We start from the raw sequence: 24781 nt of genomic DNA, 5'->3' as shown, positions 1-24781 counted from the left end.
CCCCTCTGGCTTAGGGGCTGAGAGGTTGAAGGTCTCTGTGTTGCCATGTCCCCATCTCTATCTAGGGGAGCTGGGAGAGGAAGGCGTCTGTGCTGCTCTGCCTGGATCCCTTCCCTGGGTGGAAGCCAGGCTCATCCTCTTGTTTCCTGGGCCAGGAAGCAGCTGGTTTTAGTGTCCTGTCTTGTCCTCTGTGAATGTCTTCAAGTACTTAGGCAAGGAGACTCATGGACTCTTCAGCATGTACTCCTGCTTGGAGAGCCTCGGCCAGCCCGCTTGTCTGTCAGGGGCAGGTGGTAGAAGGATTCTGGGGACAGCTGAGCCCCATTTGGGACCCACTGAGGAGGAGGACCTTGGACACATCCTGGGGACCATGCCCAGTGGACATAGGGATCTGGGCAAAGTACGCCACACTGCCCTGTGAAGTGTCAGACAGGACAGGCTTTAAGTGCTGTGGTTTTGTTGAGCAGAAAAAAAACACCCCAACTACATGAAACCACCTCAAGGTCAGCTCGTGCTCAGTGCAGGAACGTGTGATGCCCTTGAGCCCATAAGTGGGCGGGCAGCAGAGAGGACTGGCCTTCCCTGGGCGCCGTGGGACATGCAGGTGCACCTTAGCACTGTGTGTCTGTCCAGGACGTTGGTGGCAGGAGGGCTGTTCCTAGATGATTATGGCCTGCCTCTTCTATTCATCCTGGCACAGAAGAGGCGGACCTCGTGGGGTACGGAGTGAGCAGGGCTGACAGAGGTGGGCACTGCATCCAAAAGGATGGACAGGCCTTTCTACCCTTCCTTTCCTGGGACTTAGTGACCTCTAGGCTCCATGCACCCAGAGTCCATGGAGGCCGGGTCCTCAGGCTGCCACAGGAGGGACACCCTGTCTTCTGAGCCCACAACGGGAGGTTCCTTGTGTCCTCAGGGATCGGACTGCAACAGGCAGAGATGCTGGAACCAGAGCCCCGAGAAGGACCACAGCCATTTATTCAGTAGAGTGGAGTAAGCAGGCTAAGACCACGCACACCCAGTGCACTATGCTCAGCTCTGACCTGTTAAGGCCCCTCTGGGTCTGCTCCGCACACGGAGGGTGCCTCTAGTTTCACCTCCCTACGCACACTGGCCATCTGCTTGTCTGGCCGTCTGTTTACGGACAATGCTTTGAGCACCTGTTAGGATATTTGGGTCAGGCCTGCTGCTCCAGTCTAGACATTAGAAGACCAGTGAGAACTGCCTTCAGCCTTGGAGTGTCCTTCAGTTGAGTTGGGGGCAGAGCAGTCAGTAGCAAGCATAAGGCAGGGACAACCAGCGGGTGGCTTCTCTGGGCAGGAGGCAGGCAGGCTCTGGGGTCTTGATTTTTGTTTTCTCAGCCAGCCAGCAGTGGGAGGGGGGGCTTGTGGCAGAAGGTGAGGTGCCCATTGGGGCACCAGCTGCCTTCTCCTGCAGGACACCTGCTGTGTGGCACCACTGGTCTCAGGCCAGGCTGTCCTCAGGTTAGGTGGTCCCTTTGTGCGGCCTGCCATCGGGCAGAGGACTCAGTACCCCAGTGCCCTTTGTCCCCCTCTACAGGCATCACCGGGGGCCTTGAAGTCAGCCTGCTCAACCAGGGAGGGGGACCAGGACACCAGCCGTCAGGAGGGGGCTCTTCCCATGTGGGCCTTGCCATTGCTGCACGCTGCAGCCTCCCCTCCACACCACACCACGGGGTGGGGGGCTCCCCCTTTTATGGTCTGTACTGGGCTTGAGTAGTCTCAGGCGTGTCATGGTGTGAACACCGGCAGGGGGCTGCTCTCTATGCATGGATTCGTGTTGCAGTAGAATGTGATAATTGATGAATATCTGTGGGAATGGATACGATTGTGTCCTCTTTAATGAGCTAACAATTTCATGCCAAAATCTCAGCAGTGCTATTGTTTAGAATAAAAGGAGACATGCAAATGAGGCCAGGGCTCAGATTGTGTCGGGAACAATGCTGGCAGCCTCTTTATTGGACCATTAATTAATTCTCCATCAGCCAGTTTCCCTGGGAATGAACTGGAAAAACAATTAAAGTGATACATGAGGTAAGGAGTTTAGAAATTCAAAAGGTGAAGGCAAGAATTAGTTTAATACGTAATTAGACATATTATTTGTGACTACATTTTTTTTTACACATGGTTCATTGAGGCAGTAGGGTCCTATTTTTAGACCTGGATCGCTAGTAAATACCATTCTGGGCTGTTTTTCAACTCAGAAAGGCTCATACATTTTCTTAATGATATTAAGTGGCTAATTACATTGTACATTGTTAAAAAAAAACAAAACCCAACTCCAATCGCAAAGTCTAATAATACAGCCAGAGTTGCAAAAGCAAGTTTTTAGAGTTCATTTGACTAAATTACCTAGTGAAATTCTGGGTGTTGAGACTTCCTTGGAGGAATTTACTTCAAGAATAAACAGATTGACATTATTTTTGTTGCAAATTTGATTCAGAAGGTGAGCCTGGAAGGCCAGCCAGCTTTGACGGTGGAAGGGCGCCCCACAAGAGCCAGGTGAGCGCTGCACTCGCAGTCTGGCAAGCAGGCGACGGACTCTCAGCAGAACGGTTCTTTCCGTGCACTGTTGCCGAGGTGTGTCAGCCTGTGGCCGTGTTTCTTTCCGTGCACTGTTGCTGAGTTGTGTCAGCCTGTGGCCGTGTTTCTTTCCGTGCACTGTTGCTGAGGTGTGTCAGCCTGTGGCCGTGTTACCTGCAGGCTCTGCAGCTTGCTCTTGAATCAGTCTTTGCGTGGTGCACACGTGTTTGAGTCCACGGGGCCAGACCCCCACCCAGCAAGCACCGCCCCCTGTGAGAGCCCACTGCTGGTCGGAGCCAGAGGCGCTCTCAGCGTCCCAGCACTGCCCACTTGCGCTGCTCCCTGTGACCCTCCCTTGTTCTGTATGGCTCACTGAAGACGGCCCCGCAGTTCCGCAGTTCCGTTCCCAGGAGTCACGGAGTATAAATATTTGTTAGGTTACTTACACTAAATTTGAATGCCGTACTTAGGTGTTTTTTTTAATGGATAACTTAAAACTCATTTTAGAAGTCAGTCTTCTGGACTATTGAAGAAAAGAATAAAAGTCATAATAAGGAAAATGCCCATTTAAGAAGGAAGCACCAGTGCTCGTTGCTGCCACGGCCCTTAGCATACGTCAGCTCGTGCGGCCCGCACCACCCCACAGGAGCAGACCCTGCCTCTGTCTCCCAAGTGGTGTGCTGGGGCTTGGCCAAGGGACGCTCCCGACCAGGAAGCCGGGACACGGCTCAGCATTTAGTCTTAGCAGATTCTATGCATCTGTGCACTACTTTCTTCTGTTGCTCTTTGGTGGTAGTGCCGGCCACTATCCCCCCAGCTCCCTGAGGTGCTGGGCTCTGGGTCCCCTTGGCCTGTCCTGCTGCCCTCACTTCCTTTTTGCTTTTATGGTCCAAATAGCAATGGGAACCCCTTACCTCAAGGTCAGAGGCGAAGGCTCCAACCCTGCGTTTCCACGCTTTCCTTGTCAATGAGACTGCGCCCATGGGCCACCCTGTGGTTTGACCTGCCAGCCTGGAAGCGCTGTGTCTGCTCTGTGTGTGGGTTACAGGTCCTGGGAAAGGGGGAACCAGCCAGTGTGAACTGGCAGGGACACGTGTTTCTTCATTTGGATTTCTGAGCCCAAGGAGTCAGTGTGACACAGACCTCGACTTTCTGTCTGTGAAGGAGAGCAGTGGTTGGTCTCAGGTGCATCACGCTGGGCTTTGTGTGTCTGGTTGGTCTCAGTCATCCTTCCCTGAGACCTGCTCCTTGTACTGGGTTTCGTGCTGGGTGGCCCTGTGTCCCATGGGGCTTTAGGAGTGTTACTGTCTAAAACTTAGCATTTCAAGGTGGGCAACCATGTTGTAGGTATGGAGGGCTCACCAAGGCAGTGGCATGGTGGGGAGGCCGCCAAGCTTCTCTGGGAATTAGGAGGGACAGGGGAGGCTGCCCAGCTGCTGGGGGCAGCAGGACCCACACCGAAGCCCAGGCCACTCTGCCTCCCACTCTGCAGCTCAGGCAGCTGCGTGGTTCTGGAGAGAGCCTGGCAAACTTTCCTCACGGTGCTGGTGTTGCTCCACAGGGCAGTGCCTGGCCCCACGTTTGGCTGAAAGGGACAGGCACATGCAGCGGTGTGGCTCTCTGCTGTTGGCTCCAGCCTGCTGCTGGGCCTGCTAGTGCTCCCTCTGTACCTCGCCTTCGGTGCACCTGTTGCACTCACTGGGCCCGGAAGTCTCCACACCTGTACAGGGCTGGCTGTGCTGGCTCCCGCCAAGGGCTGCGTGGGTCAGTGGTGGGTGCCTGGCACTCTGACCTGAGTTACCTTGGTGTCTGTAGGGCGCACTCAGGAGCACCTACCAGTGCTTGTTTGGGGCTGGCAGGGGGAAGAGAAGTGTGGCCCCGTCCTCTGGCCATCCTGGCTGTGCCTCTTGGTGATGTATCTCGTGGGGTTGGTAGGGAGCCTGCTCCCCGACACAGATGGGCCACCCTCTGGTGTGAAGGACGTATGACCACAGATCAAAAAGAAAGCTTTTTGGTTCCGGGGTCAGATTTGAATGTAAAACTGAAAGTTCTAAATTTATTAAAGGCTTTCTCGTGGTTCTGGAATATGCAGTAGATTTCTATCCCTCTCAATTTTCCCTTAAAATTTAATGCTGCCATAAAAGTGATGAAGAACAAATTATTGCAGGAAAGCTGATGCCGAGACTCCCTCACTGTTGAGACAGAAGCACAGGCTTGGTGAGTAAATAGACGTGGCCCAGAAAACCCAAGGAGGTAGGAGAGCGTTCTCCGTGGGAACCACACCGCGTAATCTTGTCCTGGGCTCAGGAAACAAACCTCTGTTCTGGGTCCCGGCGTGCCCAGGCCCCTCTGGGCTCACTGTGCAGCCTTCCCTGCTGAGAGCACCGTGGGTCCCAGCAAAGCCATGGGGAGGGACGGTCACCCAAACTGCAGTCAGAGAGGCTGCGTGCGACAGCCGGTTCCTGCTCCTTGCTCACATGTCCCCCAGTGCACCTTCTCACAGAGTTCTGCCCACGTGGTTATGAACCGGATGAGGCTGTGGTCAACACCACAGATGGCCAGGGAAGGACACGTAGCAGCCAGACCACAGGCCAGCAAGGGGGGGGCATGATACGTAGAGACGAGACTTCGGTCCTTGTGTCTTGTGTGTTCCAAGACTGGGTGGTCAGGGCAAGTGGCGTTTTGTTCCTGTTGGGCCATCATTCCAGGGTAAGTCTGTAGAAAAAACAGAATTAGAAGAAACTGATTCAGATCTGATGTCCTGATTATTGTTTTTACTCCAAAGTGATAAGAGATACTGGTGCTAGCAGTGCTGACGCCCTTGTCCCTTGTCCTTTGTTCCTCCAGACTCATGATCCAGGGCAGGTGATAGCCTCAGTGAGCCGACATAGCAGGGAGGTGAGATGGCATAGGTGGTCTTGTTTGTTTCCTGTGATGTGTGTCACATCTATTAGAAAAACTTAGGAGAACGGACTGGCCAGTGTCAGTGATTTCCAGTGAGAAGTATCACCATGACAACTCAGGAGGTGTTGGAAGCAGGTACCATGTTAATTCTGAGTCTTTTTTTTTTTTTTTTGTATTTTCCTGAAGTGAGAAGGGGGTGTGCAGAGGCAGACAGACAAACTCCTGCATGCACCCGACCGGGATCCACCCAGCATGCCCACCAGGGGGCGATGCTCTGCCCCTCTGGGGCATTGTTTCATTGCAATTGGAGCCAGTCTAGTGCCTGAGGTGGAGGCCGTGGAGCCATCCTTAGTGCCTGGGCCAACTTTGCTCCAATGGAGCCTTGGCTGCGGGAGGGGAAGAGAGAGAGAGGAAGGAGAGGGGAGAGGGTGAAGAAGCAGATGGGTGCTTCTCCTGTGTGCCCTAACTGGGAATCGAACCCAGGACTTCCACTCACCGGGCCGTTCACCGGGCTGATGTTCTACGGTGGAGCCAACTGGCCAGGACCAATTCTGAGTCTTAACCCTTCCCAGGAAACTCTCTGGAGAGAGGAAGTCTCTGTCCTGGCTCCTAATCGACCTCCATTCAAGTGAATAATTTTATGTCCATTTAAAAAAATAGATGCACAAATTCTGTCTAATGCCCTTTCTTTACATGTTTTAGTGGGAGCTCCTTGGAGGCTATGAGAGCCAGCTCCTCAGGGATGAGGCAGGGCCCAAGTGGTACCAGCAGTTAGTCCTGTTGTCCTGCTGGTCTCCAGGCACAGAAGACCCATGCCACCAGGCAGCTGTCCCTCTCCCATCCTGCCTAATCATTCCTGCTGGCATGTCTTTTGCCTATCTGATAAAGCCCAGAAGCCTCGGGCTGGCTGTCAGGGTTGTCTGCATCCGGCCCACCCCACCCCAGCAGCCTTTGTGAGCATCCAGCCCAGGTAGGCCTGTGCCAGCAGGGAGGGAGCCATGGCAGAGCTCACAGCCTCCTGGAGAAGTCAGACTGCACAGCGCGGTGCCATCAGGAGCCCCAGTGCTAACCCAAGGAGTCCCAGGGGGCTCATGTCACCAAGTCACTTCCTGCGTGGGTTGGCGCAGCTTCATAGCAGGCTGAGTGTTAGGTGTGCACATCACAAAGACCTCAGAGCACCCAGGACTGCTGACAGACTACCAGAAGCCGACCACAAGTGCAGGCATGCTGGCAGGAGAGCAGAGTCATCCCCAGGCCCAAGGAAGCGTAGGCAGAGGGCATGGGCTGCCAGGCTCTAGGCTTGGGTTTCATCCCACACTTGGGGCGGGAGCTGGACCTGGTGCCGCAGAGGTGGGGAGTGTGGGGCTGAGGCTGGAGCAGAGCCAGAGCACTTGCGGCTGCACCCGTGGGCACCGGTGTGCTAGAGGAGGGCCCACTTGCTAGCCTGGGAGACAGCTGGACGAACCTGTCAGGCTGTCAGGTAGGACCAGGGAGGGTTGTTCTGTCCTGTCACTTTGTACCCAGAGTCACATTTAGCCTGCAGACGAACAGGAACTACACGATTTAGGAAGCCACAAACCAAGCAGTTAACATAAAAAAATGTTAAGGGCTGTTCATGCCACTGGAGCACCAAGCACTAATATAACTGGAGGTTTTATTTTTTTCTGTCCCACTAAATGACAACGAGTAGACCAAAGTTAGATAAGGATATAGGAAATACGAAAATATCAAGCAACTTGTTTTATCTCACTCACAATCTGTACAGCTAGACATGTCCAGCAGCACCCTTCCCGTGGCTCAGTGACCGGTGTCCAAGGTGGGGCCACACCTGGAATTGTGGAAGGTTTGATGTCATGCACAGTGTTCCCATAGGCGCAGTGACCAGTGTCCAAGGTGAGGCAGATCTGGAATTGTGGAGGAATAGACGTCATGCACAGTGTTCTTATCTAACCATAACAATGTCAGAAATCAATGAGAATGATAAAGAACTACTCCAAAGGTTTGAAAATGAAGCAGCACCCTTCTAAAGAATCTTCGAGTCAAAGGGAAATCAGATAATATTTTGAACTGAATGACCAAAAAAAGTAGCTGCTGAATTTGTGGGATACAGCCAAAGCAGTGCTTGGAGAGCTAACATGTTCCTGTAAATGCATACATCAGAAAAGAAGAGAGATTTAAAATCACCAATGTGACCTTCCACCTTTAGAAGCTAGACAAAGAGGAGGAAATTAATCCCCAAGTGGACTCAGGTTCAGGCCCCAAGGTTGCTGATTTGAGCACAGGCTCATTGGATTGAGAGTGGGGTCATTGGCTTGAGTGTGGAATCATAGACATGACCCCATGGTCGCTGGCTTGAGCACAAGGTCACTGGGTTGAGCAAGGTCACTCTGCTGGAGCCCCCCCCCCCAACTGGTCAAGGCACATATGAGAAAGCAATCGATGAATAACTAAGGTGCCACAATGAAGAATTGATGCTTCTCATCTCTTTCTCTTCCTGCCTGTCTCTCTCACTTAAAAAAAAAAAAAAGGGTAGACGTCAACGACCATTGACGTAGAAAATGGGCAGACAGCCATGGAATGGACATATGCCTCGGAGGATGCAGAAGCTCCAACTGTGCACAGGAAGGAACAGCAAGCCCAGAAAGCTCAATCCATCAGGCAAGTGGCCGTGGCAATCAGAAACCTTCCTTCAGAGATACGTGGGAGGCCCCCGTGTCATTCCGGGTGGTGACCTCCCAGACACCTAAGGAAGAAGCAACACCAACCTCACACAGAGCCTTCCAGAATGCCAAGGACACTTCTCAGCTCCTTTTATTAGTCAGCCTGGCTGAGAAGTCAGAAGGAGACCAGGGTGTTACAAGAAGAAAAAATGAGCTGGTATCCCTCTTACCGAAGACACAAGTCCTTGAGAAGACATCAGCAAATCAAATCAGGTATTGTATAAAAATGCCAGCACGTCACAACTAAGCGGAGTTTATCGCAGGCGTGCAGGGTTGGTTTACCACTTGTAACACCATCGACCCTATTAACAGGATAAGGACAAAAACTGTATGATCATGTCCAGAGATGCAGATGGAGTTCAGCACTCACTCATGATGAGAACCATCCATAACCTAGAAGCAGGAGGGAGCATCCTCTGTCACTAAGGGCGTGTCCAGAATGCCGCATGCAGAATGCCACATGTCACAGTCACTGGGCAGTTACTCAATTCCCTCCCACTTTCTAGTCACCATGTACTCGAAGGCCAAGCTGGAGCATTGGAAGTGAGAACGAGACAAAAGGTGTGGTCAGGGAGGAAAGAGCTAACCTGTTCTTGCTGATTATGTGTCGAGAAGGAACCAATGCAGGTGCTAGGTCACAGTTACCGCGCAGAAACCAGTTGTGTTTCTCTGTTTGCAACGCACAGTGGGAAGTGAAGTGTATAGACCAGTACCATTTATAATAACATGAAGTTCATAAAAATACCTAGGGCTGAGTTTAACGAGACGTAAGATTTTTTTTTTTACACTAAAAACTGTTGCTGAGAGAAATCAGAAATGTGTGGTGAGATGCACCATGTTTATGAATTGCTAGACTTCATATTAAAATATTCTTCCCAAATTGGTCTTCAGAGTCAGTGCAATCCCCTTCAAACGCCTGCCAAGGTTTTTTCTTTTTTTTTCCCCCTGTACAAACTAATAGGATTATTCTAAAATGCATATGAAAATGCAAAGGACTTAGAGCAAAACTTACAAAATTTTGTAAGAACTAAAACAAGTCAGAGGACTTAACCTCTTGAATTTAAGATGCACCATAAAGCTGCAATAATCAGACAATAGACTGATGGGGCCAGCAGAGTCCAGAATACTTAAGGAAACATTTATCACACACACATCTGACCAAGGACTCCTGTCCAGGCTGAATAAAAACCCTTGTAGTTCAGTATCCTGGAGGCCAGTAGTTCCATTAAAAAATGGACAAATCACTCCGACAGACATTTCACAACAGATGTTGTGATTAAACTAATAAACCCTTGAAAAAGTATTCAACGTTGCTAGTTGTCAGGGAAACACAAACATTAAACCACGGTGAGCCACTGCAACACACTCACTGGATTGGCAAACTGGAGGGAGGTGCCGGCACTCCGCGTTGGCATGACTGACGGGAATGTTAGTTGGTGCTGCCGTTTGGAAAATGGGCCGTTTCTTATCAAAGTAAACATGCATCTACCCTCTGACCGAGCAGCTCTTTTGTTCTGGGTATTTATACAACAGAAGGGAACACCGATGTGTTCCACACGCAAAACTGTGCCGGAGTGATCACGGCCATTTCGCTCAGATTAGCGTAAACTGGAAACAACCCTGGGTCAGTGGGGGAATACATGAACACATTTTTGCAGCAACCACGTCGGGGTGCCAGACAAGGGCACTCACCATGAGGAGCGTGCTGCCTGAGCCCAGTTCCGTGCAGTTCCAGGGCTGACGGGAGCGTGGCCGCAGCTTCCCCTGGAGCTGCTGGGCTGTCAGGTCCCTGGGGAAGGGCGGCTCTGTGGTGATGGGTACGGATCGCACTGCTGCCCTCCTTGGTTAGAACGCATCTAACAGCGTACTCACATTTCTGCACTTCACCGCACAGATGTAATACATCTAAAGTTTAATAGAAGTGTTTGAGAATGCTGGTTAGAAATACTTAGAATCTAAAAATAGCCCCCAAAACAAAAATAAACTAAAACAGAGTCAAAACATGTACCCAGAGTACGTGGAACTCTCAAGTCCTGTTTTTCAAATCTTTTGAATTTGGGCTTCAGTTTTAGAGGCCTTAACCAAGTCCCTTGGGACTCAGGGGGAAGGTTCCCTCAGGCAGCAAGGCTCAGGGAGAGGCCTGTGAATAAATTCAGGTCGGCCAGTCAGCTGCCAGGCCCCGTGGTTGAGCAGTGTGTGTGTTCACCAGGGAGGGCTTGGGGACCCTCTGCTCGTGTGGGAAACAGAAAACACCACATTTTAGGAGAAGGGAGGGTAAAGAGCAGCAAGTGCCATTGGCATTGCTCTAGAGTCTCGAGCAGTGGTTCCCAACCTTTTTTGGGCCACGGACAGGTTTGGGTTCCTGTGCCCATTGCCAGTGACCTGCGGGGTCAGGAATGCTGGGTGGGTCCTTGGGATGACTGGAGCACATGGCAGTTTGGGAACCGCTGCTCTGGAGAGATTTGGGGACATGCGCGAGGACTGCGCTGCCTGGTCTTAGCATAGGACCTAGCTACGTCCGTCAGCGGTGTGTGGCTGAGTGAGCAGGGTATGGGTGGAGCATGCTCAGTGACTCCCTGCAGGCATGCGAGACCACGGATGCACTTCAGGACACAGTGCTGCATGGAGACAAATCTGTAATCCACACTTAGCTTATGCCGTATTCATCTACGCATCGGGTATGGGAGGAAGCAGTGTGGTGCAGAGCTGGCCATGGGAACGAGAAACACCATCTGGGTCAGTAAGAGGCTGGCTTGGGGAAGGCCACCTGCAAGAGGGTATTCTTCTTAGCACATGGTAAGAGTAAGGATTCCTGCTCTGTTGGTATTTCCACTGTCATATGTATATACACATGTACACACGTATGTATTTATACACACAACAGTTTTTTTTAATTAACTGTGTACTTTGTGAAACAATTTAAAAATATTAGAATATCAAAGTGTTTGGTCATTCTTTTTCCCCAAAAAGTAAAACAGATTACTAAAAATATTATTTTAAATACCCACAGGTTAGATGAATATTTTCTTTATGTTATCTTAATGTATGTTTTTCAGATTTTGCCTGAAGTGTTCATCTTAGCATGTATTACCCCTTTTGGGACACAGAGGGTTAGAAGTAAAATGTAGGGCAGAGTTCTCCCAGCCAAGCTTGAGCAGAAGCAAAACAGGAGTGGTAATATTTCAATTAAGAAAGACCCAGGAAAACCGTATTAAGTTCATTAAAGACAGCAATTTTATCATAGCAAAAGAATGTTAAGTATATAGGTCCTCAGTCATGGAGATAAGAAAACAGGAAGCTGCACTCTGATGGAAAGATTACAGCTGTAACAGAGAACTTAGCTTCTTTCTTATCCACGCATGAGTTATCAGATAGAAAAATAACGGCCGAGGGCCTGAACAATGTGATTTTCATGGCCAAATTCACGCCTGTCCATTGGCAATCCCAAGATGTGGGGAGAGCGGGCTTTATTTAGACGGCATCCTGGCACCGCCACGTCCACGCCGCGTGCGTGTGCACTGATGAACGTGCGGTGCACATCAAATGGAGTCTTGCTTACACGGGATAGCTGAAGCCACAGACCCAGAGTCAGAGCTCTGAGCCCTGCAGTGCCTGGTGAACATGCAGCTGCCCGTGGCAAGTCGCAGAGCCTGTGAGTCCCGTGCGGAGCACAGGACCCCAAGGAGCGGGCCGTTATTCCTGCTCCTGTAAAAGAGAAACGTAGCTGTAACTGAGTCAAGGGCACAGGGGCCTCTCTGTATCATTCCTCACAGCTGAGTGTGGATCTACAAGTATCTCAAAGCAAAAAGTTAAAGAACAATGTAACCCCTATTCCTGCATCCTGATAGTGAATGTGATGGGCAGCATTCTCTCTCGCCCGCCGATGGTGAGCTGCCCACCTATGGTGCCTGCCCCGTGAGTTGCCGGCACTGCTGGAGTGAGAGTACGTGGAAAGCAGGGACCAGCAGGAGGGAACACATGGGTGTTCCATGCTCTCCAGCAACAACATGTGCTCTTACGTGGTGGCTCAGGAGAGGTGTTGGAGAAGACACAGCATACTCACTGTAACCCGTGTGTGACAGCACACAGACGCCCACCTGCCCGGGGCTGGTACATGAACTGTGACACTGCCACATGCTGTGCAGCTGATGCACCTGCACGTGGGGAGGGGTGCAGTGCTTGCCTGTGTGCTGCATGGTTGTACAGCTTCCTGGGAGAGGCTAGGCACACATAGGCATTTTTGACTGGTTGGTTGGGAGAGGATGAGTGTGAGCATGCATACACGCACATGCTCAGACACATGCACACATACACACATACATAGGCATACAGACATGCACATATGCACCCACAAACACAGACACATGCACACAGACACACAGAGACACATGCACAGATACACACCCCTTTTCATGAGCATGCATGTGTTAGCTTATATTACAGACAAAACAGAAATGTTAACAAAATGGTATAGCAGGACCTGATGAGAAAGATGCCCTGGGTGGCAGGGACACGAGGGGCTGGCATGCAGCCCAGAGACCCAGCCACAGTGTGCTTCAGTCTCTCGCTCCAGAATCGCGATCACTTTACGTCCTTGCAGAGCCAATCCAGTAAGCCACAGTAAAAAAACTATGCTCAAGAAACAGGAACAGAAGTAACATTTAAAAATGAGCCAAATGACACAGATTGGTGCCCTAATTCCACAGAGAAAAGTCACTTCATGCAGACTTTGAAGCAACTCAAATCTACGGCCCTCACAGGATGTACCTCAGGCACAGAAGGAATTGCAGAAACACTTAAAAACTGTTCAGTAGTCAGATTGTCGGTAATAATATGCTGTGTTGAAACTGTTATTTATGTATACATGTACTGAAATGCATACATTACCTATAAGTACTATATTAGAGGAAAGCAAATAAGTAATTATGATAATACAGGAACTAAAATTTTTAACATAAGAGATTCAAGCATAAAATCAAAGAAGTAAAAACCCTATAATCTTAAATATGAATTAAGACTCAGTATGAAACTATTTTTCTCTTAAGAGAAAGAAAATTGTATCTTGTAACTTTCTCCCCTGAAACTATTGGGCCTGTGGTTGGGCTGGTGGAGTCCAGGTTCCTGCAGTCCCCATGCCACTACCTGTCATAGGAGCCAGGGCTCCTTAGAGAGATGTCCGAGTCCAGGTCTGGGCATGTGAGTCTGGGACGTCATGTTGTGAAGAAAGCCAAGGAACTCTCAGACTCCAGGGGTCTCGTCAGAGTCCTGTTCACAGGGGCACCCGCGGGCCAGATGTGGGAATATTGAGCACCAAGAGGATCGACAGGGCAGTGGATTGAAGCACCAACCATGTTCAAGTTTGTGGGTGCATAATGATTTCTAAGTAAACCCCCCTGGCTCGCTGTCGGGGGGCTGTCAGGCCATCAGCTGGTAAATAGAAGGGAGACTCAAGCAAGCTCTGTGCTTTCCTGGCCGCCCAGCAGTTTTTGAGGGAAGGTTGCTCCTCACAGGGGAACGGCAGCTGTAAATGCAGAGGGAACAGGAGCATCGCATTGCCACCATGATGGCTTCGCTTGCAAGTGGCCTTGAGAACTATTAGCTGGCAGGGAGCTCCATAAGGGACGGGTGCATCTGGCAGTCCCTGGCACCCGTCAGCCAGCCTCGCAGAGCAAGACCACAAGCTCTGCATGCCTCCTGATGTGGGACACGGAGGGTCATCCTGGGAAATGCCATCATGTTTGCCTCTGATGGAGCCTCAGCGCTCATTCCAGGCTTGCAGGGGAATCGGGAAACAGGACAGCTGTGCTGCAGCCAGCGTGGGACACACCCACAGAACAGAGACCAACCTGGGAGGAGAGAGAGAGAGGGACGGAGGGAGCCTAGGGATGATCAAGACTGATGAGCTCGACTACCAGAGGTGCATTTGCTCCTCTGTGAAGCTGGACTGGACGGAGCATTGGTCAGACTCCCCTCCTAGGTCCTTGGCTGGTGCCCATTGCAAAAGCTGGTTACCAAGAGGAGGGTGCACACTTTGTTTTAAGTCTTACGTGACACGGGAGCCTTCGTCAGGAAGTGAAGCCCTGACAAGACCGTTGAACCCAAGCGTTCTTACAGGTTTGATGAAAGCCGTGGTGAAGCAGGGAAAGACAGGGGAAGGCAAGGCAAGGCAAGGCATGCAGTGAAGCCTGTTGTCAGGTGTCTCCTGCTTCCAGTCTGCAGAGGGAGGGATGCACCTTTCCTCCTGGTGGGGGAACCTCGCCAGGAGGGTCTGGTGACGTGGGGAGTGTCTCATCTCCTTCACTTTAAAGTATTTACTGTGCAGTGTTGAAGCTTGGGGAACCGGAGGGGCCATCACAAGGGCCGCTGAAGTTGGCAGCAGAGTGAAACCCCCTTGCAGGTGTCCAGAGCTCATGTGACCCATGGAGTTGTGGCAGAGCAGCCTTCAGAGGATGTCTGGTTTCATCATAAGGGTGCCACCTGTATTTGTGCCCTGCCCCCACCCTCGTCCTACATCTCTTGGTGGCGTGTGTTCCACTGGCTGAGTCACACACAGTCTGCTCCCAGTGCCTGTGCTGGGTGGGTGCTGGGGACCCGCTGTCCTGGCCCCTGGCCAGAAGAGCTAAGCCGAGGCCGTTGTATGTTTGACTCTTATCTGGTTTTCGCTGGAGTGCGTTGTTGGCAATTGAGGACCAATCCCTCTGTTAGGGCTGAGGCAGAGTGGGTGACAGGGAACAGGCACTAAGGAGGGACAAGGAGATAACTGCTTCCTGCTTCCTAAGTATCCAGAACACTCGGACCAGCCCGGGAAAGATTTGGTGGGCCATTTCTCATCTCTGAGCCACAGGAGTTTGTAAGTCCTCGGGGAATATTGACTTTTCTGTGCATTAATTGAATAGTTAAGCCAGTCGTTTGGCGTTTAATAAGACCTAGGAACACAGTACTGAAGAATACCCTTCAAAACCGAAGAGGGATCATGGTCGGAGCAGCCATCAAACTGTGACAGTTCATTTTGTGCATCAGCCTGGCAGGGCCATGGTGTCCAGATATTTGCTTACACATACACACACGCACATACACATGCACACACACACTCTTTCGGTTCTGTTTTTCCAGAGAACCCTAATACACCAACCAGAGAATAAACATTTATTAGGAGTTTAAAAATATTCGGTAGTTTTTCATGTTTTTCTCTTGCAGTACATAACTTTAAAATGTTCATCTCAGTCAGGACGCACTGTGATACGAGGTCTGCGGCACCTCAGCCTGCGGGCCGGGAGCAGCCTAGGTCCCCTCCCGGATCAGCGCTCCATGGTGCTGGTGACTCTCATGCTGGATCCGAGGGGCCGCGACCCTTGTCATTTAGCCATGAGGGCTGTTCTCAGATGTGGACAGACACATGCCAATACGCATCTGGCCAATGAACATAGAGCCTGGCGTGGAGATAATAGATTCGTCACTCCCAGGCTGCTAGCTGGGCACCGGGCTCGTCAAGCACCAGGGTCGGCATAATGAGCTGTGATTTACAGCTCTGTCCCTCGCCCATGCCCAAACACGGGATGCGGGTGTGAATGCTAAATGGCGCGTGCTCTGCATCCGTGGCAGGTAATCGTGGCGCGCGGCGGCCGGGTGATGAATATTTCAGAGGAAATCGTGGCGAAGATTTTGCTTGCACAGCTGAAGTTGGTGCTCTGGAATCTGAGCACAGAACGGGAAACAATTCTTGTCATTCGAATGGCCTCAGAAATACATCCACACAGCCACGCAGATGCAGGAAGATCTCCTGACGCCAGAAGGCCGCTCATTTTTAGTTTTGTGCCAAGAATTACAAGAAAAGTGTAATGATGCAATTAAAGGTGAAAAATAGTCCCTTTTTATTATGTTTTCTCTATTAGGAAAAAAAATAGAAGGAAAACTGTTTTCTTGACTTATTTCTTGCATTTTAAAAAGAGCATGTCATATAGTAATTTGCATTTAATTTGTAGTCCTTTTGAACTTCTAATTTTTTTGTGTTATAAGCACAACTAGTTCCACATGGAGCCTGAAATGCAGTTTTAAGGAAACTTGAATGTTAGGAGGTATCTGGGTTCTCCTTCTGCTGCTGACTAGTCACTCAGGGGAGGTGGGGAGACCGGGCGGCGGTTTGGTGTCATGCCACCTGTCCTGACTCTCCAGGACCCAGGCCAGGGCGCTGTGGTGAGCACTGCCACGCCTGAGAAGGAGGGTGACGGGAGGTGGATGGAGGGCTGGGGGCGGGGCTGCCTCAGCCTATGCCCTGGACCCAGACCTGGATCCAGATCCGGACCGGACACGGACGAGGTGCTGAGCAGGGTTGTCCAGGGTCCTGGTGGCCAGAACCCAGGGATGGGGTGTCCTCTGAGGCCACACGGTCTGGGTGTCCACTAGGGCCTGGGGCTGTAGAGAACGGTGGTCTGTCCACATAGACAAGCCACATGCTGACTCTGCAAAAGACAGTTCAAGTTAGTCCCAGTCCTTTTATTTTAATTATAGAGAAGAGTGTAGCTAACTAACGAATGCCTGTCTACATACTTGCCAGCTTTGTCGAATCTAAATTTTTAAAAATTCATTTCTTGATTTTTAGAGCAGGAAGAAGGGGGAGAGAGAGAGAGAGAGAGAGAAACATCAATTTGTTGTTTCACTTATCTTACATTCATTGGTTGATTCTTGTATGTGCCCTTGACTGGGCATCGGACACACAACCTTGGAGTATCAGGACAACGCTCTAACCAACTGAGCTACCCAGCCAGGGCCTCAGATGTGAGGTTTTTTTTCATTTTGCTTCCATACTTTATTTATTTATTTTTATTTAGAAATTAAATTTTACTTGTACCATTGAAGCTTCCTCTTTCCCTTCCCAGAGGAAGCTTTCTATTATTTCTAAACATTCTTTAGTATTTTTGCCACACAGTATATACCCCTAAACAGCATGCACCATCGCAACGAATGTCCTGAGACTTTTCAAAAATGGCATCGCACTCAAATCCTCTTTTGCAACATGCTCTTTGTATTTGTAATGTTTATTCACATCGACGGATGTAGCTGTGTGGTATTCTGTTTGTTTTCACGCTTTGTGGTTTCACACTGTATGAGTGAGTGTGCCAGAACTTATACGTTCTCTCCATGAGAGGCACTGAAGGGGTTTCTAAGTTTTTTGAAATTAAAAACAGACCTCGACCTAGCATTCTTGTACATGCCCCATTCCCCCGGAGTGGGAGGTGCTGATTGAGGACGTGTCTGGGCTGTGGGGATGTGAGCATCTAGGTATTGCCAGACTGCCTCCCGCCGTATGCACAGGACGCCTCCCAGCCAGTCCTCGTCTGCATGCCAGTCCCCATAAGTTCTAGGTTGTGCCCATTTGAGAACAGGAACCGAATCTCATGTTGGCTCATTTCTCTCTGCATGCCTCTGGTCACCAGTGTGTGTGAGTGGCTCTGCTGTTTGGCCTGACCACGCGGGCTGCTCACATCCTTGACCCAGTTCATCTCTTTCTTATTGACTCCTGGTAGATTTGTGTGCACATTCTGGACACTAACCCGACGTCTGTCATACACGTGCTGCAGATCTCTTTTGCTGGTCTGTGATTGTATCTTAGTTATGCTGTCTTTTGTCACACATCAATTTAAAATTTTTGTGAAGTCGAGTGTATTGATTTTTAGAGTTCATATGCTTTTAAGGTTTTCTGGTTTTGCTCTTACTTTCTAATCCACCTTAAATTCTGGATCTGACCGGTGGCCTCAGTGTCTTTTACTGGACAACCTGTCGCCCCCTCCCTGACCTGACCCACGTGGACATGGCGCATCTGTCCTCTGGTCCACCGCAGCAGCTGTGCCCTGGGTCGAGCCAGCGTGGTCTTTCTTAGTCTCACAAAGGCCTTGGAACCTGAGGTGAGCCTTCACCTTACTGTTCGGTCTTTGCCGTGGTCTTGCTGCCTGTGGCCCTTTGCTCATCAGCGTTGACTTTACAGCGGGCTTCTGATTCCACAGAAAAGCCTGGTTGGAGTTTTTACTAGAAATACACTGAATTTATAAGTTAAAATAGAAGGCAGCTCACATCTTTTCAGCGTGGATTTTTTTCTGTCCATTAACCTGGTTCATCTTTCTGTTTAAAGTGGTTTCTCTATGTGCCTTTCAGAGAACTTTCTCATCCTTTCCAAAAATTACTGCTCGTCCTTGCCAAGAAGCATTCCGGGTGCCTCCTCTCCCACAGTGAAAGTCCTGCAGTCTCCCACACTGCCTGCCTGTTGTGTGTTTCACCTCAGCTCTCCCCTGCCCTGGCTCGCTGGGAACGCCTGATCACCTTGGCCAACGCCTGATCCCCGTCGGGGGGCCCTGGAGCACCCATATTCTGAGCGAGCATGGGCCTGGGGTGGCCTGTGACATGTGCCGGGCTGAGACCTAGCCCTATCCTGCCCATGTGCTGACATTTACTGTCCAGGTTGAGAGTTTTCTTGTGCAGAAGCCTTGCTTTCCATAAATTGCTATTTAATGTAATTTGCCAAGTCACCAAAGACAAACAGTCCACTTAGGCAGCGCTAGGCTCCTGGGACTGAAATGGGCTGGAGTAGAGGGTTCCCAGCGCTGTCTGCTGGTCCAGCAAGGTGGGCACAGGGCTGGCCCGTGGATGGCCGTCCTCCCTGGTGAAGGGAGCGGCAGCTGGCACAGCGAAGGCAGGAACACGGGTCCCCTGAGGCCCTCCCTCCAGCCTGCCTCCGAGTTCAGCACTGCCTGTTCTGGCCCCACAGGCCTGTGAGCAGACGTTTCTGTGGGCTGTGGGTCGCCTTCAGTGATTGAGAGGAGCAGGCGTGTCTTCTTTGGTGTGCTCTCAGCCTGGGGCCTGGGAGTGGCCTTGTGCCCCAGCATCTGGGCTAATGGGCTGGGGTGTGGCTTCAGTCTACCTCTAAACAGACCCTTCCTGCCTACTTTGCACAGACCCTTCCTCCCCTGGGAACGGTGCTGCGCCCTCCCGGCTGCTCAGGCCAGAGGCATGGGTGCTGTCCTCAGGGCTCTCTCTCAGGCCCGGACCTCAGGTTCCTCAGCATACGTGTGGCTCTCCTTCAACACTGACCCAGGGTCTGGCCTCCTCTTGCCAGCTGCTGTGGGGCTGGGGCGGGAGAGGCCCAGGTGGAGGAGATGGGGCATGTGAGCCCTGAAGATGATAACACCTAGCCAGGTTCCTGGGAAGAGGAGGAACGGGAAGGACCATGAGTAATGGTTAGGGTTTACCAGGCCCGGAAAACCAGCCAAGTTTTCCCTGCTGGGTGCAAAGCTGAAAGGGTCTGGCATTGGCGAGCAAGGGAGAGGGTCCAAGGTCAGGTGAGACAGGGTCAGGAGGTCAAGGGACTGTGTGTCATTAGGGAGTCTGGATGTTGTGCTAAAGACTATGGCCATCTTTGAATAGCACAGTGACATGGTGCGAGTCCAGTGAATTAGAACGGGAGTCCTGGTTAAAGTGTGGGGACCAGCCGGCTGGGGGGGTCAGCGCAAATGGGTGTCCTGGTTATGGTGTGAGGACCGGCCTGCAGGTGGGTCAGTATACAGACTGGGTTGGCATCACAGAGGCCTGAGCCTCACTGAGTTTGAATTGTTAGTTGAATTTACTTCCAGCAGACAACATTTTAAACTTCAGTGCTGTGTCTACTGTTAATGGGGACAACACAGACCTGTATTTCACACATCAGATCTATACTACAAAGCTATAGAAGAAATCCACTTAAGGTTATAAGAAGTGAACTGATTTAAAGAAAAGTAAGGGCTGAGGCTTCCATCTTGGCAGAGTGATGGACTTGGCATCCAGAAGGCCCATCCTGTCACAGAATAAACCAAAGGATGCTAGTGTTATTTTGAAAAACAAAAACATGACTTCAAAGGAACAGCAACTATCACAGACCAGAAAACATGAGAAAATGTCAATCAAGAGAGATTAAGAAGCAACATCAAAGCTGGAATTTACCTGGGGGCATCTGCCGACTAATTTCTAGGTCCAGAGCCCGGTTTTCACAAGCTGCGGGCGGGAGACACACCTGGGGACCATTCAGACTATGCAGGTGCTAGAGTTTGCCTCTCCTGGCCTTGGCTGTGGGCGTTCATCAGTCTTGATTTGAACAAGGAAGTTACGAAGGAAAGTAGAACATTCTTAGACCACCAGGGTGAGGAGGACACTGCTCACTGACACTGTGGAGCAGTGAACATGGAACTCCAGGACGGGAGCGCGGCCTCAGGCTTGTCCGAATCAGAACTGAGGAAAAGCCAACGTTAACAAGCTCATTCTGGAAAAGGAGCGGAGGGCTCCCAAGTGAGTCAGGGCCACTCTACATGTTTGCATAGGAAACACCCTCAAGGAAGAGGAAACATCAGGATAAGAAAGAATTCAGTAAAGACAACCCCAGAAATGAACAAAATATGCAGACCAGCCGATTTATAACCGAATCAAAAGTTGGTTCTTTGAGAAGATGATGAAGTGGACCAATGTCAGGTATGGCTGATAACTGACATGAAGAAAGGCCTGCGAAAGTGGAGCAATAACCCCACGTAGGACGTCAGTACAAATGTGGCAGAGGTTTAAGGGAAAATAGATAGCTATTGGCAGATTTGGAAACTTAGATGGCAAATACCTAGAAAATAAAGATTTCTAAAAATCTGAAAAAGTCTGAAGCATTTTATAACCGAATAGAAATTGGGTTAGCAGCACTGAAAACATCTGGCCAGCCCTTTCTACAGGACACACAGGACAGACATGCAGGGAAGGACTCCAGTCTGTACGGACGCTGATGTGGACACAGGAGGAGTTAAACTCCACAAGCAGTTCAGGGAAGGGAAATGCAGAGATCCTATGGGAAAGATAGCCCGTAGGACCTGTCTGCAATTAAAAAATGTGATACGTCGTGACCAAGTTGCACTTATCCGGGAACCAGGGAGGCTACACATGGAAGAAACTGTTGTGTTACTGTAACTCAGGCATCACCGAATTCAGGGAAGGCAGCTGCGTCTAGTCTCGCTGATGCAGGGAAAGCACTCTATGGAATTTTGCAGCCTCTGTGGCAAGAGCTCCAGCAAGTGAGAGTGGAGGAAACTGTCCCAACCTGCCAAGTGCTGTCCACAGGAAGGCCCAGAGCAGAGAACATGGCATTATCAGGGTGTGACACTCCAGCAGAAACAGGGTGCACTCCTGTCCCTAGTGTCCCTCCTTGTCATCTTCTCTGACATATTCCAGGCGGCCCTCCTGCCTGCCGTGACCTCTGTGCTGCTAAATCCCAGGCTCCCTCCCCCTGCTCCTCTCACCTTGACCTTTCTGCAGTGTTTCATGTTCCCGCATGTCCCCTGGCTCCCTGGCCACTCATTTGAGGTTCTTTATCCTCCATATACTTGTGGCCTGGACCACAGGGCTGCCCTCCTGCCATCTGGACGCATCTGTCCAACTGCCTATCTGGTGACTCCAGGTGGATTCTCACTGGCGTCTGAAGAGCAGTCCCCACTTCCCACCTGCAGACTTTGCACAGACCCTTCCTCCCCTGGGAGCGGTGCTGCGCCCTCCGGCTGCTCAGGCCAGAGGCGTGGGTGCTGTCCTCAGGGCTCTGTCTCAGGCCCGGACCTCAGGTTCCTCAGCATACGTGTGGCTCTCCTTCAACACTGACCCAGGGTCTGGCCTCCTCTTGCCAGCTGCAAGTTGCGCTTTGGTCTGAGGAACTGACACCTCTTCACTTTATGGTTTCCAAGGTCTCTGAGCCCACCCATCCAGTCCCACATCTGACCTCAGCCTACCAGCCAGAGGCACCCTTTGGAGGCACGGTCTCCCCTCTGCTCAGTGCTGCGGTGGTCACGGGAACCAGCCAGTGACCATGAGGCCCTGAGTCTGGACCTTCCCCTGCACTTCAGCTTCCGCCCACTCTTTGCAGCTCATGACCTCGCTGTTTCTGGGACACCCAGGGCCGTCTTGAACGCAGGGCCTTCACGTTCCTCCCGCTTTGCTGCATGGTCCCCCTGTGGGTCTTTGTTCACGTGTCACCGTGGGTGATGACCTCTGTATTTAAATGGCAAGTCCCCCCAGCGTCCCTGGCATTTCCCATTCGTCTCCCTCACCCTGCCTTCCCAGAGCCTGTCTCTGCCTGTGCACTGCACGCTTTACTTATCAGTAGCTGCTGACAGCGTCCCACAGGAGCCTGTAGACACGGTGGAGCTGGGCTGGCAGCACCCTGAGAGCCCAGTGCAGAGGGGGCGGTGTGTGCTTGAGCTCAGGTTCCCCACGGAGGGGCTCCGAGGAAGGGGAGCCAGCCAGAAGGGGAGAGCTGAGCCACCAGGAGGGCTGGGTGGAGGACGCTTGTAGGGTGAGGGCTCAAGGGGGGCGCAGTGTCCTCCCCGCCTAGCACTTCAGTCAGCTTCGGTCCCTGGGAGCGCGGGGAGAGCAAGGCCCTGGATGTAGGACAGGCCCGGCCACAGCTGCTCTGGGTCCCCTTTCCACCAGCTGCGGGGCAGGGGCGGGGCGTGGGCAGGGGCTCCTGTCCCGCCCAAGACGTGGGTGCCCAGCTCACGGGGCCTTCTATTGCTGGATGCCATTTGTGCAGGAGAAACAGATGGCTGGTTTTGAACTTGCCTAAAACTGGTCTGCTGTTCATGTCCTGTTCACTGTATGGCTGGTATTTAAGGAGTAAATCATGCTGATTTAATGAGACAAGAACATGGACATTCTGGCCTTCGGGAGAAGCGGTCAGCACCCCGGCTCTGGTCTCCTTGAAACCCCACAGCCCCGAGCTCCGCGTTTGCACCGGCACCACCTGCACACTAATGCTTCGCCTTGTCTTTTCTCCTGCAGTCTGAGCCCGAGGGCTTCTCTCACTTCCACCTGTACGTCTGCGCAGCTTTTCTCGTGAGATGGAGGAAAGAGATCCTAGAAGAGAGAGATTTTCAAGTAAGTAAATGCCTTTCAAATGCCCAAGTTTGATTTTCTGTGTGGAGAGAGTTTATCGCCTCTCAGCGCGTAGGGTTGTTTGTGGAAGGGCTTAGGGACCTGTGGCTGCTCGAGTGCTTGTCAGGCTGAGGCTGCCGGTCTGGTGTGGTCCCGTGGGCAGTGTCATTAGTGTGACTGTGTCGCAGGCTCCCCGAGACACCCCCTGAGCCAGTCTTTGCATGTTCAGTGGTGTCGCTGTGCCCTGGGGGCATGGCGGGGCTGTGTGACTTGGGATGTGTTACTTAACCTCCGAGCCACCATTTCTTCAGCAACATAGTGGGAGAGCCACACTCACACTTTGTCAGCAGCTCTGTGCCCCACCCAGGGGCTCTGTAGGTTGCGTGCTCAGCCCCATCCTCACGCCTAGCATGCCTTTGGGTGATGGCCCGATGCCCTGTGGGTTCTGACCGCGTCACCCGATGTGCTGGGTGGGCCGTCCTTCTGCCCCCTGCCCTGGGAGGGTAGGGTGCCATGCAGAGAACACCAGCAGTGGGACCACTGACAGGCTGGTCCACTGTCCACTGCTCGGCCTCTGGAGACCCTGCCCTTTCAGATGGGGGCAGGCCAGCAGGCCGGGCTCCGGTCACCAGGCGGTAGCTCTAGGCAGCTCCCTTGACATGGTGGTACCCTGTTCCCATGCATGTCCCTGCTGAGGGCCATGGGGAGCTGCTGTGTTTTCCCCACTTTTTAAAGAGACACACGGTTTGCTGTTTGGAGACACTGCCCTGTGGTAATTAGGGGTGTGACTTGGGCAGCTGGTGAGGTGTTTGCTGGTCCTCGCAGCTCTGCTCCAGCGTTGAGGTTGTTGGAGGCAGAGGACAGGCACAGCCTAGCAGCACCGCGGTGAGGACTCCCAGGGCTGCAGGGTGCTGGTAAAGGAGAGCGGTGAGCCTGCCTCTCCCGGAACTCGGTGCAGTGTGTCGTGCCGTCATGGGGCTGAGAGCGAGCATGAGCATCCCAGTGTGTGCTGGAGAATGGAACTAAGTGGGACAGGAAGTGAGGAAACAGAAATTACACAAACAACCTGGGCCTCCGGGTGAGCACCGGGGGATTATGCCTGTAATTGTGACATTTTAGGAAAGTGACTCTGCCTCCATGGAAGACAGCAGAGTGACTGAGGACCTGGCCCAAGTCTCCAGCATCAGAACATTCAGGGAGGGGCTCTAAAAGCCCCCAACTTTGCAGAGTTATAATTTGCCCTGTGGGAAATGATGTGGTTCTCTGAGTCATTTCCATGGGAACAGAATCATTTTTGGAGGAGGAAGTCTTCCCAGAAAAAGGCACCCCTGGTGTTAGCATGGGCCCAGCATGGAGGTGCAGGTGCTGAGTGGGGCCAAGCTTTGCTAGGCTCTCAGGGGTGTGGGTGGGCAGGGAGGGTGCCATGCCACCGCTTTCTTTCTTTCTTTTTTCTGAAGCTGGAAACGGGGAGGCAGTCAGACAGACTCCTGCATGCGCCTGACCGGGGTGATGCTCTGCCCATCCGGGGCTTCGCTCTGTTGCGACCAGAGCCACTCTAGCGCCTGGGGCAGAGGCTGGTCAGCATGTTCACAAGCATCTGAAAAGTAAACCCACCTTTTAACTGGAAAAGTTAGATATGGAGAAAATAAAGTCAACTTATGATAAAGACAAAAGAATTAGTAAAAACGAGTGAGCGGA

At 51.6% G+C, this 24781-nt stretch overlaps 1 protein-coding gene across 1 annotated transcript in view; it reads left to right on the top strand.

Moving 5' to 3' along the window:
• TBC1D22A (TBC1 domain family member 22A) overlaps positions 1–24781 on the top strand; it is a 216143-nt gene that overhangs the window by 169879 nt on the left and 21483 nt on the right. The window contains exon 12 of the mRNA XM_066255142.1: positions 22991–23086. Coding sequence (XP_066111239.1) covers positions 22991–23086 — 96 coding nt within the window. The remainder of the gene's footprint in view (positions 1–22990; positions 23087–24781) is intronic.

This window comes from Saccopteryx bilineata, chromosome 1, assembly GCF_036850765.1.
Source record: "Saccopteryx bilineata isolate mSacBil1 chromosome 1, mSacBil1_pri_phased_curated, whole genome shotgun sequence".
Lineage (NCBI taxonomy): Eukaryota > Metazoa > Chordata > Mammalia > Chiroptera > Emballonuridae > Saccopteryx > Saccopteryx bilineata.
The sequence above is the reverse complement of the archived record's forward strand: the minus strand, read 5'-3'. Positions and strand labels throughout refer to the sequence as shown.